General features: G+C 40.4%; 2 protein-coding genes across 4 annotated transcripts in view; both read left to right on the top strand.

Annotated features, from left to right (window-relative positions):
* The window catches only part of TEX2 (testis expressed 2), a 49,130-nt gene extending 36,889 nt beyond the window's left edge, over window positions 1-12,241 (top strand). For all 3 annotated transcript variants that reach the window (XM_082775049.1, XM_082775051.1, XM_082775050.1), the window contains 6 exons: window positions 424-523; window positions 3,491-3,623; window positions 6,839-6,961; window positions 8,813-9,022; window positions 9,231-9,351; window positions 10,188-12,241. In XM_082775049.1, coding sequence (XP_082631175.1) covers window positions 424-523; window positions 3,491-3,623; window positions 6,839-6,961; window positions 8,813-9,022; window positions 9,231-9,351; window positions 10,188-10,310 — 810 coding nt within the window. In that variant the 3' untranslated portion in view covers window positions 10,311-12,241. The remainder of the gene's footprint in view (window positions 1-423; window positions 524-3,490; window positions 3,624-6,838; window positions 6,962-8,812; window positions 9,023-9,230; window positions 9,352-10,187) is intronic.
* Window positions 12,242-14,916: 2,675 nt separating this feature from the next.
* Window positions 14,917-15,912, top strand: part of ERN1 (endoplasmic reticulum to nucleus signaling 1) — a 36,887-nt gene continuing 35,891 nt past the window's right edge. Inside the window, exon 1 of the mRNA XM_082774978.1 lies at window positions 14,917-15,069. Within this exon, the coding sequence (XP_082631104.1) occupies window positions 14,989-15,069 (81 nt within the window). The 5' untranslated portion in view covers window positions 14,917-14,988. The remainder of the gene's footprint in view (window positions 15,070-15,912) is intronic.

The following is a 15,912-nucleotide window of genomic DNA, read 5'->3' as shown; positions in this document are numbered from 1 at the left end:
AGATAAAAATAGCTAAGACATTGATGTACCTGCAACTATAAAATATCTGACTAAACTTAAAATCCAAAGTAGTCTTTGATTTTTATTCACAGTAAAATAGGATTTATATTTTGTTCTTGAGCTGTTTACATGATTTGACTAGAAGGCATGCTGGAAGCTTAAGGTCAACAACTGAACCTAAATATAGTTTTAAAAACACTCTCTAAGTTCAGATGCTAAATCTCCCCCTAAAATACTATTTTAAAACTGAAAAATATGAAATCTTAGAATTTAAGGAAATACTTGTAATCATATTTGTTTTTTCACTGGTGGCTTTTCTGCTCAATCCATTCCTTAAAATTAACAATATTTCTGTCTGTTCTTAGGAAATGATGATCTATAGTTCCATAACATGGATCTGATTTTTACATTCTGTTTGTTTAGCTGCCATACTTCATGAATGAGCTAACACTAACTGAGCTTGACATGGGGATAGCAGTGCCGAAGATCCTTCAAGCCTTCAAACCATCTATTGATTACAGAGGTAAAATATTGTTTCCTCTTCTGTTTTTGCTAGGTTTGTGTCTTCATATCTGTGGAGAACAGAATTTTAATCTGTTGCTCTTGCAGGTGTTTCAGTTTAAGGAAGGTACGCTTAATATGAACTTGTTCGGAAGGAATAACTGAGTGATCTGTCTCCAACAACAGTAGCATCGGGCTTGGTATAAACACAATTCTATAGGTAGGGAAATTCAGGAAATCTGAGTATATCTTTTCATCGGAGAATATTACAGAAAAAAAATAAAATTAGCATCCAACAGAGGTGTATATGCCACTCTATCGTGGACTACAGAAAACAGTGCACATCTCATTAGGAGAGAATTGATTCTGTACTACAGCAACAAACAGATTTGGCTCTCCAAGAGAAGTTGCCCTGCTTTGAAATCAGGGATTCAGAAAATACAATTGTAATAAATCAGGAAACAAAAAATGCAGCATTGCTTTGAAAAAGAAACTTCATAATATGGCATCTTTTTTATATCCTCATTGTTTAATAATTGTTTAATATGATTTCTTTTAGAGTTGAAGGACTTTCATGCTGCTGATTTATAAGTTGGAACTTTTCTTCTCCTTTGTTTTTTTTTTTTCTGGCTTACATTTGGTCACAGGAGTGTATTTGAGGACACTCTTGCCACTTTAGTACTTTCACAAAAAGAAAAACTTCAGTTAATTTTATTTACCTTCAGAAGTATTTGTTCTACATGCTGAGGAGAGTTGGATACCATCTAAGACATGTAACGAAATATTTTTTCCACTTGGAATTATTTTTGAGTTTATTAAGGATTTCTTAACTTGTCTGCTCGCAATCCATTCACTTCTTTACTTACCATATTGTTACACTGGACTGGAGAAGTGCAGGGGAATTATTTGACTTGAGGTAGAGCAATTTCTAATTGGTCTAAAGGGAAATATTCCCTTGGAGGTACCTGTTGTCATACAGCTATGCATTACGTATTAGACAAACAACTAATTTTAAATTGCTCTTCCAATTTTTAGATGAAGACATCAAGACCAAAGCGTTTTGCTTGGGTTAATTTGTTTTGTTTTGTTTTGTTTTTTTATTCTTTTAGACTGTTATCTGAGTGAAACAGATTTAAACGTTTTTTGAATTCCTTTCTCACTATTCTAATATTTTTGGTTCTGACCAAGGACTGTCATTCTCAGTCACGAGATGAGGTTTAGGAGACTTCTTAATGTTTTGCTTCAATTAATTACTGACAGCAGCAGTGAGAACAATTAACTCCTTCAGTTTCTTGTTCAGTTGAGCCATGACAAGCAAACATTTTGTAAATCCTTGCTTATAGAATGTAGAATTTGTAATCCTTTGTAATTTTTCATATTATTGAACGACATGAGCTCTTAATATCTGAAGTTTTTAAGAGCTTGCAAAGATTAATTATGAAAGGAAATAACTTGTTTGCTTTTGTACTTAAAAAGCACGTATATAAATAAAGGGATGACAGTTTGAAATTCATTTTCATAAGAATAAATTTATTTGTGAGTAAGTTGACATATGAATTAATCACACCTGCAAGAAAAACTTAATAAAACTGTAAGCTGGTAGTCAGATTGAACACTTAAGATTTTTTTTGGAACCTCTTTGATACAATCAGTCATTTGTTGTCCCCTTTTGTAAGACTTTAGATCTCAGACAGTTACTAGGTGTGATATCTAAAAGGTCTCTCTAGCTGTTCTATTTATGATGATCTCACTCCTACTTCGTTATTGTAAAGAGGAAAAGTCTATGTAGACTTTTTGAACTGTTTGATTTTGTGTTTTCTTCTAGTACAGAATTAGAAGACTGATGGAAAAGAGTAACTTGAGTTAATAAAGCAGCATCTTTCCTTCAGTACTGTTTCCAGTACATAAGCTCATTGTGTATTAATAACCTGGTCTTTGGGAGCTGTGTGTACTTCTGTTGATAGAAACAGGTGGAATCAGGGACAGGGCCATTCTTTTGATACACGTTTGCAGAAAAGAAAACAGTTGTAATTTTACTGAGAAGGGGTGTCTCTCCTAGATCAGTCAAAACCAGACAGTAGTTGCCATGAATTGCATCCAAAAAAAGTAAGATGTATTAGTGGTCGTGTACCAGATACTGGTAGGGTGTATTGTGTGCAGCTGCAACGTCTGGAAAAGGAAGATGCATAATCTATGCTTAGTGGCATCTGATTTCTAATCTCTGGATTGCAAATACCCTACAGCTTTTTTACTCAGTAAGACTGTGGGTGTCACTTAAGAGGCAGGATGTAATCTTGCAAGTATTCCTAAGACGATTTTTTTGGTGATTTTGATAAGTGAATAGTCTGCCCAGACAATAGGATTGAACTTAATACTATGCATCTAGAATTGTTCTTGGTAATGACTTGTGAGTCATAAGGAGAATGCCTGTAGTTGAGTTAATTAATGAACATTTTCGTACTTCTTTGATAAGCCATTGTTAGGAGCAAAAACGGCCTGCATGTTGTGATGTGTAAGAAGAGACATTATTCTGGGATTTCAAGGTTTGTTTATTAGGGTGGTATACTATGGAGGAGTGTCCCCATTACAGTTTGGCTTGCAGCAGTACTGTAAATAGTTTTTGAAGTGGATCCCTGATTGTATTCTATTTTCTTTATCTTGATTCAGATCTCTTAAGCAGTTTAGGTGTGAGCAAATCACACTCCTTTTTTAGATCATGAGCTGTACTAGACTGATCTGTCTTTCAACCTGCCTTTGCATATCCCAAGAATTGTTTTATAAGCTTAATAAGAACAGAAAACTTGCTTTGCTAAGCTTTTAAACTTTTTATGAATTAATAATATATCAGTTGGCAAAAAACATTTCCTTTTCCTCTTTGGAAATAGTGTGATGAATAGATGTTAATTAAAAAAAAAAAGTTTTGGCTGGCTTTAAAATTATGATGACTGTTACTGAAATGGCTTTTTTTTTTTTTTTTTTTTAATTTTAGGACTTTGGATTGATTTGGAGATGTCCTACAATGGATCTTTCCTAATGACCTTAGAGACCAAGATGAACTTGACCAAACTTGGTAAAGAGCCTCTTGGTGAAGCACTGAAAGTTGGAGAGATTGGCAAAGAAGGGTAAGATTGCAGTGGTAGAGTCAGGCCTGACCTTCATAGTGGAAAAAGTGGAAATTCCCTGGTGTATATGCAGCTCTGGCTTTGCAGTGGATTGAAAGGAGTTGGGGAGAGGTGTGTACGTGTGAGTGTGGAACTTGGCCTCTCTGTGTAGCTTTAATGGTTGATTACACCATTGAAAACTGTCTTAATAAAAGGCTTCTGTAGTAGAACTGTATTTTTATATGATCTTAAAATGTTGTGTGACTTAGAAATATAGCTTTGCCTTATGCTTGATTTGGGGTCCTAGCAGTAAGGCAGGATATTGGAGATATTAACATGCAAATACTACTACAGCATGTTACAGCTACTATAGTAAACCATGTAATAGTAAACACTTGTGGAAGGGAAATAGGCTATATATGTTACGCAAGGATAATGTATGTTTCAATACCTTTACTTCATCATGGGAAACAATCACACCCATTCTTTACTCTCCAATTTTCCTCATATTCTGCTTATTTACCAGTTATGATTTTTCAAAAAATTCCTTTAATCTTACCCACCAAAACATTGGAGGTAGGGAAAAAATGTCTATACAGGTGGAATTATTGTTTCCTTGTTTTTCCCATCCCTACAGAATTTTCTGTGTGTATTTTCATATCTGTCCATAATTAGTGGACACATTGTTTTCTTATGTAAAAACATGATTTCTGAGTGAGCAATAGGCCCACAGCAAAGCAAATGTAAATGCTGGTAGCTAAGCAACCAATTACTTTAAGGTGGAACTGTTAACTAACACTGTATTGCTCCCTGCACAGGTTTCATGCTTGCTCTTATGTTTCATGTGCTCAGGGCTAGGTATCATGTCAGCTTTACCAGCAGAGCAGTCTAATATATTCTAATTCAAATGAGATTTTTTTTTGTTTTTATTTTTTTCCTTAACTACAGTGGATATTATTTAAAAAGACAAACAAGAAAAAAAAAAAAAACAACACAACTTGAAGACTGAGAAATATAGAAAAGTTTGAGTTTCATCTATGCTTTCTATTGCGTTAATTCTTTTCACTGGCTTTTTAATTATCGGTTGACAATTGCTATGACAAATCAAAACTGTTTTGGATAGGCTTGCATCCACAGTCATATTGCCTGTAAGTCATATGTGTTGGTTGCTTGTGCTCCTTTCTGTCATTCAAGAGCCTAGATCAAACTGCCTCTCGATGTGCAGTAACCAAAACCTAATGTAAGAAAGGTATCTCTTCCTCCAGAAAGAGATGGGTTGAAGACAGCACCAAGTTTTAACTGTCCTTGTATATTGTCAGTAGAAGTGGAGACAAATCATTCACTATTGCAGTCCATTCTATTGTTGCTGCTGCATTACTGTTTAAAATAGAAATGGAGTGTGCTGTAATACAGTTTGATAATTCTGTCATGCATGCACACTCAGGAAAATGCTACTCTCACAAAGAAACACAAAGGAGAAGAATACTTAATTGTTAGTCTTATGAAACGAATACAGTAGCAGGTTCTAACATACCCAAGATTAGACAAATGCAGGCAGGCTTAGCAGAGTTACTGAAGTTTCATACTGTGAGTGCTTTTTGCTTTAGAGTACCATGTAAAAACAGACAAATGGTAATTCATAAAATATTGTGCAATCTGCTCAGGAACAATACTGTAGCTCCAAAGTAGTTTTCTGCCAATATTTATCTTGTATAAATGGTCCATTGTATGGATAGATCCCCTGAAATCTTACTAAAGCTTGTTGCTTTGTTTAGTAAGTGATCTTGTAGTCTTAACCAGTAGGAACTTGCTTGTTGTGGTGTGGCTTGAGAGGGTCCTATTACCCAGGCACATAAATCACCTTTTTGTAGGACGGTGGTGTCTTTTGAGCTTGAAAATCTATTGGGCATGCTTTGACCTGGGTGGTGTGACGTGCACAGGAAAGTGAAGTGAGGACACACCCAGGTAGAAAATCATAGTTTGACCTAAAAATGTGAGCTTTTCTGTGTCTGAGAAATAGCTCCAGCATTGCTATATGGGCCAGTGACATGATCCCCCCTTCTTTTTCCCTCCCAAGTCCTCAGGGAGGTGGTTCAATTTGCTGTGCAGTTCCTCTTCTGCATGTACAAATGCATCTCTGGGCAAGAAGAGGTTTATGATTTTGTTTCAGTAACCTAGGTAGCAAATGCTTTGGTCTAGAGAGGTCGTAGGATTACTGGTCTTGTTCTGAAGTAGGCAGTTAGGAAAGAGTGCCATACAGTACTAGTGACTTGTCCTTTTACATTAGGACTTTGTGCAGCAACAAAGGGCTTGCAGCAACAAAGGGCTTGTACCATGTACAGAATAGCAGTCTTAGTTCATGCATGCCTTGTGTAAGGTTATTAGACATTTCAAATAAGTCTGCAAGAGCACGCACACACAAATAAGAGAGAGAACAGCTATAAACTGCATTTTAAACAAGTTGTAAAATATTTGAGTATAGTCCAGAGAGCAAAAAACACGTGCTTTTGAAGCTTGTGTTGTGCAGCTATTTCACACTCTTGCATTAGGTAGAGACCCGTTAATACTGAAGTGTATTCACTGTATCCTTCCTGAATTTTAATCCGTTTAAAAGATTTGAATTTGTTTTGGTGATTGTGTGCAGAAATTCTCCCATAGTTGAAGTCTGGGAATTAGTTACTACTGTGTGATATTTTGTACCCTAACAGCAGAACTCGTACTGTAATAGCAGAATCCCTCTCCCTCCCGCCCCACACTCTTCACTTTATTGCATTGTTTGCCTCTTTCCATTTTAGACACTTTTTTTTCCCCCTTAAAAAAAAAAACAAACAAACAAACAAAAAACACACTTAAATCCTATAAATATCATTCCCTCTGTCAGAGGAGGTTAAAACTTCACAACCTTGAAGGTCAGTTGCTTAATAGATACAATGGGGAAAGAAATACTTCTAGGAAAGACACCAAAGGAAGATTATAGTCCAGATTTGTGCAGGAGAAAAGGATTTCTGGAAAACATGTAAGAAATGAAACTTCCCAGGGTCACGTTAGATGCTTCCTATTTAAAATAAATAAATAAATAATGTTAGGCCAGACTCTGGCTGTAGAGTCATAGTTTAAAAAAAACAGATGACATCTCAGAATCTCAAATAGAAATACATGTAATGGCAGTCAGAGCTGTGTGTGATGAATAGTTATTTAAGAATATTAGATTTGACCTGGAAATTGCATTCTTTCAGTTTCAGGCCAAGGGCTTACTGTCTTGCAGACAGTGATGAGGAATCCTCCAGTGCTGGGTCTTCAGAAGAGGACGATGCTCCTGAATTGGCAGGAGAGAAGCAAGTGACTCCAGGAGCAGAAGGGTGAGCTGCCTACATCATAGTGTTTCTTGTTAATCCCATCCCCACTCCCCTTGCCTCCATTTCCAGACTTAATACTGTAACTTATGTCTTGGTCCAGTCCCATAATATTCGTCATGACAGGATGTCAGAGTGTGAGTATATCCAAGTAATGAAACAAACAAACAAAACTCAGACATTTCTAGAGCAAAGAACAGCAATCAAGCCGTGTGCTGCAAAAGAAAAGAAAGCTACTCTTGCTGTGTGGTTTGCCTTGCTGGGAGCATTGTTCACAGTTCAGCACTTCTGCAGCATAAACTGTATGCTACTCCATTTGACACCTCCTGATTGCTTTGCTATTAGATTACAGAGAGAGACAACTCTTGGTCCAGAGCACCTACGGAGAAATTCCCCCGGCCTGTCTTGCTTGGTAGCAGAACCAAAAATAGAATTTTGTTTATGAACTTGAAAGACTGTTGGTGTACAGTATTATACCCATACTGATCCTGCTGATCCCTTGTTTCCAGTGTGTTCTCTTCCTTAAGATGGTATCAAACAACTGTTATTCAAGCCTGGCTTTCTTGCTATTTTTTTTTCCTTGAAGGGCTTTGAGTATCTGGGCTGTGCAATACTGCCCTCTGATGCTGCACAAGAATTCTAAAGAAAACTTCCTAAAATCAGTTTTGCCATGTTAGGTGTTGCTTTGGTTACTGTTCTGATTTTTTTTCCACTTTTTTACATTTGATTTAGATAATGCCATGAAGTGAGAAATCTGCAGTATGCCTGAAATGGTCCTGGACAATCACAGTGTTTCCTATGTCTGAATGCATCTCAGTGGTCTTTATAGTGAATATAACAAGAGCTTCAGTGCTGTATTTAAAATGTTGCAGGGAGTTTTCTTGGAGTTTCACTCCTAAAACCTTTTGAAAACTATGTGATGAATTTCAGTGATGCATTTCATATCTTTAAAAATGTATAGATCACATTAAAAAAAAAAAATTAAATAAGTTCCTTACACCTTCACAAAATCTGTATTGCTATCACTATAGAATCTGAGGAGAGTAACTACTTTCTAGTTAACTTGAATGTAAATGTAAAATCTGAAATCTGAGTTCACACCTTTTGTATCAGCTGAGGAGTTTCTTGTGCTCAGGAGCAAGCTCTGTAAAAGGCTGTATGAGCTTTTTTTTTTTTTTTCCAGGATAGAAAGATGTAATATCTTTAGCAAGGCTATCTCTGTATATAACATTATGAACAACAAACATTATGAACGACAGTCAGGTATAATATAGTGTGTAATAATACTAAATATGCTATTCTTATGGTGTATATTTCTCAGATATGATAGGTATGAGAAGAGACATACTCAGTCCTTAAAGCATCACTTTTAAAACAACTAGGATTCCCTTCACCTGGTATTGTTGCCAGGAAAAGTAGCAGGCATCATTAACCATTTTTGCAATATGGTTGGGCCTTCTGTCCTGAGGATATGTGCATGTATCTCAGTGCATCTGTCCTAACAATTTTGTTAGAATGGTTATAGGCAAGTTGTCACTTCCCATGCCAGTTTGCTGGCATAAATGATATATTTGCAATTTCAAAACAATGCTTTTTTTTTTTCTTTTTCCTTTTTTTTTTTTTCCCAATACTATCTGGGAAAGAAGAATGCTCAGAATTTCTGCCAGAAAATTGTAGCTGGTGGAGTGATGCCTCTGTATGTGGGCACTGGGAGGTGCTGCTTGGACATTTGAATATGTGCCAGTGTTTTGATACAAAAATTCCAAAACTCCAGTGATTTAAGAATTCCTTAGGACTCTAGCAAATAATAGGTTTAATAAAAGTACCTTGATATACTTTTTGTATTCTCTATCAAAGGTATGTTGGAGGACATCGGACAAGTAAGATTATGAGAATTGTGGACAAAATTACCAAGTCAAAATACTTTCAAAAAGCAACAGAGACTGAGTTTATAAAGAAGAAAATTGAAGAGGTCTCTAATACTCCATTGCTGCTAACAGTTGAAGTACAAGAGTGCAGAGGAATGCTAGTAATTAACATTCCACCTCCACCTACTGACAGAATATGGTAAGAGGAACTTACTGTAAAAGCTGTGCAATGTTTCAGGTGTGCTACTTAATGGTAAAATGCAGCTGAAATGGGTTCTGGAAGAGGTACAATACAATCTAGTTGTAAATGAGACATGGGTTACTATTAATAGGATATTGATAGATAACACAGGTATATGCTTTATTGGAGCGTTCGTAATAAAACCTGTCCTGTGTGCTCTCTTAAGGTATGGCTTTCGAAGACCTCCCTACCTGGAATTAAAAGCTCGGCCAAAACTTGGTGAAAGAGAAGTGACTCTGGTTCATGTGACTGACTGGATAGAGAGGAAACTGGAACAAGAGTTTCAGGTACATTTCCTTAACAGCATTTTTACTTAATGATAGTTTTGGTGGCTTGTTACATTTTTTGCATATCCCCAATTTAATTCATGACTAACGAGCATTGTCCATTGCTCCTGTTCAGTGGTATGCATGTTAAAAATTCATCTGAAACTGATTTCTGGGGTAGTCCTTAGACCATGTATAGATAGGGCTGGATGGAAATCTGGTTTAGCACTTGCACGATGATTTTAATCTGAAAATACTATTTCCATAAAATAGATGGTATGTCAGAATGAGTAGTATTTAAACAAAAGCATGGTCCTAGGAGTTCTTAGATGGCAGAGGGTTAAACTGTTGTTTGAAATTAAGAACGTATGAAGCACTAAGGTCTCCCTGTACAAATTCCTTTAAAATAAAATAAAACGAGTGATTGTGATGCCACCTGTAAAAACAAAACAAGAAACCTCTGAATTTGCAAGTACTTTTAGGGCATAAAAACAGTTAACTTACCAGCTTCATTCCTATACAGTTGACGTGAAATCAAAGCTGTTTTTTTAATTAGAAATAATTTGATGTATGAGAGCTGAAAAAGCAGTGGAGTGGGTATGTTTCCTGTCATGCTACTCTTATTTAACGGGAAGTGCAGAGATCTTAGTATTTCTGAGCTTCGTCTGCAACTGTAACACAACTAAACGGCTGCAGTTAGTAGACGCTGTAGGGCTCTAATATGGGCATTGACTCAAACAACACTGAACTTGAGGAAAGTATGTATCTGGAATTTTTTTTTTTAAACTAAAAGCAGAAAAACAAGTTTTCAAGTGGCATATGAAATGTAACTTGATTTAATTGCCTCTTTTCCACAGAAAATCTTTGTCATGCCAAACATGGATGATGTTTATATTCCTTTAATGCACTCAGCCATGGATCCCCGCTCCTCTACATACCCTACTAAAGATCTGATCACGGAGGCCCCTGATCAACCATAACATGTGAAGACTCTTGCAGTTTACAGTATTATAGACGTTATTCTCATGGTTTTATAAACTGTGCTGTAGTTCTCATCCTCAATTTGTGCCACTTTTTTTCCCCCCTCCCAAGGACTGCCTAGAACCATACCTTTGTGCTCATTTGCCTGGTTATTGTTCCTGTGTACTTCAGCTACACGAAGTGTCATTCCATTAAGCAATTGATTTATTTTTGTACTGGCTACCATCAGGATTTTAACTCAGAGGCTAAAATGACCTGTTCTTTGGGGGAGGGAGGGAGAACCTAACTATAACAGATCAAGGAAGGAGCTTGTTGACACAGCTTTTGTTAGCTTGTTTTCATGCTATGTTAGTATGCATTAAAGCATTGAAAGGTTGTTTGGCAGCAAAGGAACTGCGTGCCAAATTGAAAAAGTCCTAAATAAGGAATTTATAAAAAACTGGAAGAATATTTTTCTTTCTCAGGCAGTTGGAGGTGTAGAATGAACTGTTTTATGTTCTTTCACTTCTGCAGTCAATAGCTTGTGTCAAGCAATCGAAATATAAAATGCTTTCAGGATAAAAGAATGTAAATTGGATGTATAGGTAATATTGTGATTCAATGTGGTATATACATATTACTTTTTTCATATAGAACTTGTGCTTTTTTTGGGGAAGCAACTAGCCATAAAACACACACACACAACTATCAGTGAAGGTAGGACTGTCTTTTGTAAATGATGAGAAAAAAAGTTGGTAAAGCCATGAGACCAAACTATAGCAAGCCGCCTTATAGTGAGGTACAATCACCTTGGTTCATGATTAATTCTGAATGTTTATAAAGACATGAGCACACACACACAAAATGTCTAATACTGCACATTACCAGAAGTACTTAGTTACCCTACTGTGTATAGAGCCTCTTGCTACAAGGAAACACACTAAGTTTTTTTTCTTATAGGAGAGTTTGTTGCTGTGACTCTTTCCATTGCACTGTGTTTACATGCAAAGAGCATGGGACCAAATTCTCACATTACAGCTGTGCAGCTCCAGGCATCAAATTGCCAGGTGTTTCTGAAAGCAGCTGTAATGGAAAGATTTTGACCCCTGTGCATTTTTTTTGACTTTGTGAAATAGGAATTCAAGTATTGCAGTTATTCAAGCTGATCATGATATAATTAAAGACTGTTTGTGCTAATTAATGGCCAAAACTAAGGGGGGATGGGAAACTGCCTTTGATTTCTATCTGATGATTCATGAGTAAATGTATGCAGTAAATTCAATATTTGAACACTACATATCCACTACTTAACACATGTAATATTTTTCTGATACTCAGTGTTGCCAACAGTTCATGGATGTCAGAAAACATTTTAGTTTACAAAGAAGGTGAGTTTTGGCTCTCCTTTTATAACATAATTTGCTTTTTTTTAGAAGTAATTTTTTAAGAACTTTTTTGTACGTTGTGTTGTCACATTTGATGTAAATCAAAATTTCCACGTGTAACTTGATGATTTACCATCTCTAAATGAAGCTATTATATTGAAGGTTTTTTAAACAGCACCTTGCCTGAAACGTAAAAGAAAACTAGCATTTAATATATTTAAAATTAATTCTATATTTGAACACCTATTTTGGTTACCTTTAATTGAAATATTAGTATATTTGTTACCTGAACTCCTCCTTGACCATTCCAGGCTGTGTATATTCTGGGTTTTGCTCTGATTATGTAGGCATTATTTGCCTTTCATGAAGTCTGCATGTCTTGTACGCAGGTCTTTTATATGATTTAATTTTTATGTGCAATAACTAAAGTCAAAGGACTAGATGCACTAATGTGTAAACAGATTTAGATTATTACACAAGATTGTCATATTGCACTTCATAAACTGTGGGTAACTACAATCTGCTTGCTTTGTTTTATTAAATAAATCTATCTCATGTCAAACAATTATTCAATTAAAACTTATGTCTACAGTGTTTAGCCACCTTCTGCAAGTTGCTTCAAAAATGCAATTAGAAGAGCAAGTTGGTAAATGACAAGTGTGATACAAGCACTTTCAGATTTTTTAGTCATATGGGATAGCATATGATGATTTTAGGGTTAAACAATTCAGACCATTTATTCTCTTATTTAAAAGTTTTATACAACTGAAGAAGAAATTCAATGCGCCTTAACAGTCCGACTCCCCTATACTGTATTTTCTGCTGAGCCAGCCATTCACTTCAACTGTTAGTACTTATGTGAAGCATATACTTTAAAAACATGCTTTAAAAATTTTATGTTGTGTTGAAAATTCTGAAATGATTACTAGGAGTACCTTCAGTAATAGGTTTAAAAATTTTTCTGAGCTTAAGTAGTTCCAGTGCAACTACTCTTTATCCCAATGCTCTTGTCAGGGTGGGTGGGTATAGATGCACTGTTTTTATGTACAGTCATGGTTTTGCACTACTCCATTCTCAGTTACCTGCAGGATGTCAAGATCACAGCTATTAAAAAAAAACAAACCAAAAAAAAAAAGACGCCCTAGGATTAGCTGCGGTTTGTATCACTAGATTTAAGTTTGCATTTTTTTCTTAAAGAGGGCTCCAAAGGCTCAGTGTTAGCATACAGATGGGTGCATTTCTCTGGTTTTATCGTTCCACTTCACCCAGAGGGTTTATTTCAAGGACGGCTAGGACTCTTGCTGCTTAGTAGTTTTTTTGTTGTTTTTGTTTTTTAATCTATCAAGTGAACCCTTGCATCTTCCCTAAGGAGATGTGCAGGACTCTGGAAGGCCTTATGTCGTACAGAACACGGTTCTAGAACCTGAGAACCCAGCTCCCCTTTGAGGGCAGCGCTGGGCGGTTCCCGCTCCCGCTCCCTCCCCTCAGGCCGCGCCGCCATTTTGTGCGGCCGCGCGCCCTCGCCCTGTACCTTGCTTTTAAAAGCGCTGCCCGGGCCGCGCCGAGCAGCACCAGTTATCAACAAGGGGCTCGCTCTGGCACCGCTGCTTGGCCGGCGGCGCCGCGGGCAGGGCGCCCCGCCGGCTCAAAGGCGGTGCGGGGAAAAGGACGGACGCGGACAAGAACCAGACGGACACGGTGGTGGAGCACACGCAGTTTTATTCGCCCGGCCGCTCCCCGCAGCTTTGCTCGCCCGGTCGCCGCACGGCCCCTGCAGAAAGACACGGAACGAAGAGCGGAGGTCAGGGACACCGCGTGTAGCAGCCGCCCCGCGGGGTGCGCGGCAGCCCGGGCGCTCAGCTGTAGGTTTACTTCACGGTTATCAGCAGTCTAACACGCGTTAAGAGACATCACCGCAGCCCGACAGCCCACCCACGCACCGTCCCCTCGCTGACCACGAGCCACACTCACCCCACACCGCCTCGCTGACAGAAAGGCCCAGCCCTCCGCGGCGCTGCCCTTTATAGAGCGGAGCCGCTCCGCGCCCCGCCTCGCCTCGCCTCGCCCAGTAGGAGGCGCAGCGCGGGGCGGCGGGGAGGGACCGGCCGGGCCAAGATGGCGGCGGAGGCGTGAGGGGAGGTTTTGAGGGGGCTCCGCCCGCCTTTTGGTGCCGCTGAGGGAGAACGGTACTGTTTAATTTACACGGCTCTGCAGCGCTCTGCCGTAACCCTTCGGTATTGTTAAGAAATAGCGCTTCAAAGTGCCAGCGTCCGGTCCCCGCTCGGGCCTGGGCGGCGGTTCCTCAGCTCCTGAGGAGAGGCGCCCGGCGGGGAGCAGTGCTGAGGGAAAAAACAGCCCTTTTTTAATGTACCACGACACGAAACGCAGCTTAAAGCCAATAAAAACCCGTGTGAAGAGGTAAAAATGGCTAAACTGGCCGGGCAGCGCTGCAATTTGGGGAGGGGGCAGTGGGGCCCAGCAGCGCGTGGCTGCACTCCGTGCTCACACCGAGTGCTCGAAGCGCCCTGAAGGAACCCGTCGGTGCCAGAGGTGGCATTTCCATAGCTCCAGGATGGTTTTATGTATTCAGATTTGTGTGTTAGATCGTAATTGTGTCTCCTTACAGTCAAAGGCATGCTTATGGAAGGAGGGAGCTGCCAGGGCCGATCTTTTGGGTACATATTGCACACTGAGGACGCGGTGTGCTCTGCAGCTCCGCTAATGATATCAGTATTAAAAAGCAAACAGCGCGTAACAAGGACAAAGTGGCTTTGTTATATAAATAGACGCCTGAAAGCTAGATCTGTGCCAAGCGGTGTACATTTACTCTTTTTTCTTTTCCGAGCCTCTTCCATTTGATTCGTCGTTTGTTTATCTGTGCAGAGGAACTTGGACCTCGTTAATGGCTCAGAGGGGCACGTTGATTTTGCATTTATTTAAGGCATTAGCGGGCATAACAGGCTCAACGTGACTTTATCAAGAGCGATGCAAAATAAATTTGTCATAGCTCTTGATATAGCTCCGAAAATGCTAAAACCAAGGGGGCAATTACCCGAGGTGGGGGCGAGCCTGCCTCCTCCCCGCACTTAGCACCCCGAAGTGCCGAGGGGGGCAGGCGGGCGCTTTTCCCCTGGCTCTTCGCTGGCCGGCGGCAGGGCCGAGCTGGGAGCACGCCAAGCGGCGGGGCCGGGCCTGACGTCGGGGCCCGGGGCCGGGCGGCTCCGCCCCGCCGTGCGGGGAGGCCGGCAGGAGGCGGCGCGGTGCGGTGCGGGGGGAGCCGCCGGGCGGCCCGGAGCCCCCGCGGGTGGCAGCCATGGAGCCGCTCCGCCGCCGCCACCTCCTCGTCCTCGTCAGCCTGGGAGCGCTGCTGGCGCCGCTCCTGCCCAGGCCCGGGGTAAGCGAGGCGAGGCCGGGGCTCGATCTCCCCGCCGGGCCCCGAGCGCGGAGAGGGTGGGCACGGCTCAGTCCCGGTGTCGCGGCACCCCCGGGCCGCGGGAGGCCTCGCCGCCGGCAGGCCGGGCCCCCAGCAGGGTGGGGGAGCGGCCCCCGAGGGCGGCGGGGCTGTGCCGAAAGTTGGCCGTGGGTACGTGCCCACCGCCCCCGGCAGCGCCGGTGTTTGCTGAGCCGGTGCTGTTAATGCCCGGCTGGGCGGACGGGCTGCAGGGGATCGGCCCCGGGCAGCTGGGGACTGGCTGCCGCTGTAACCGGGGTGCTTAGGTTGGGCTCCGGGCCGCGAATATAATCGTCCCTGGGATATAAAAATAGAGGTAATTTCCCGTAAAGTTGTTGATAAAAGTAGAATGAGGAAACTTTTGCAAGCTAAAACTGTGTAGGTGTATAGTGGAACTGGTGAGACGCTGGATCTTCAGTCTGTCCCTTTGCTCTGTTGCTGTATCATAGAATCACAGAAGGGTTGAGGGTAGCAGGGACCCCTGAAGATCATCTGGTCCTACCCCCCTGCTCCAGCAGGGTCACCTATCGCACATGTCTAGGCAGATTTTACGTATATGCAGAGAAGGAGACTCTGTTCACCATCATTTATCTGCTGGACTCTTATGCTGTAATCTCATAAGGAGAGGGCCTATTTTTCTTTCTGAAAAAAAAAAATTAAAAAAATATGTATACCTCTATATATGCTGGTGTTCAAATACAAATGATTAGCTGCATGCCTGGGGAAGGCTGCTGAATCCCATCCTGGGACACTGATCATTCTGCTTCCAGAACAAAGATGGCAATA

The sequence above is a fragment of the Aythya marila genome, assembly GCF_965140915.1.
Source record: "Aythya marila genome assembly, chromosome: 18".
NCBI classification, from domain to species: domain Eukaryota; kingdom Metazoa; phylum Chordata; class Aves; order Anseriformes; family Anatidae; genus Aythya; species Aythya marila.
The sequence above is the reverse complement of the archived record's forward strand: the minus strand, read 5'-3'. Positions and strand labels throughout refer to the sequence as shown.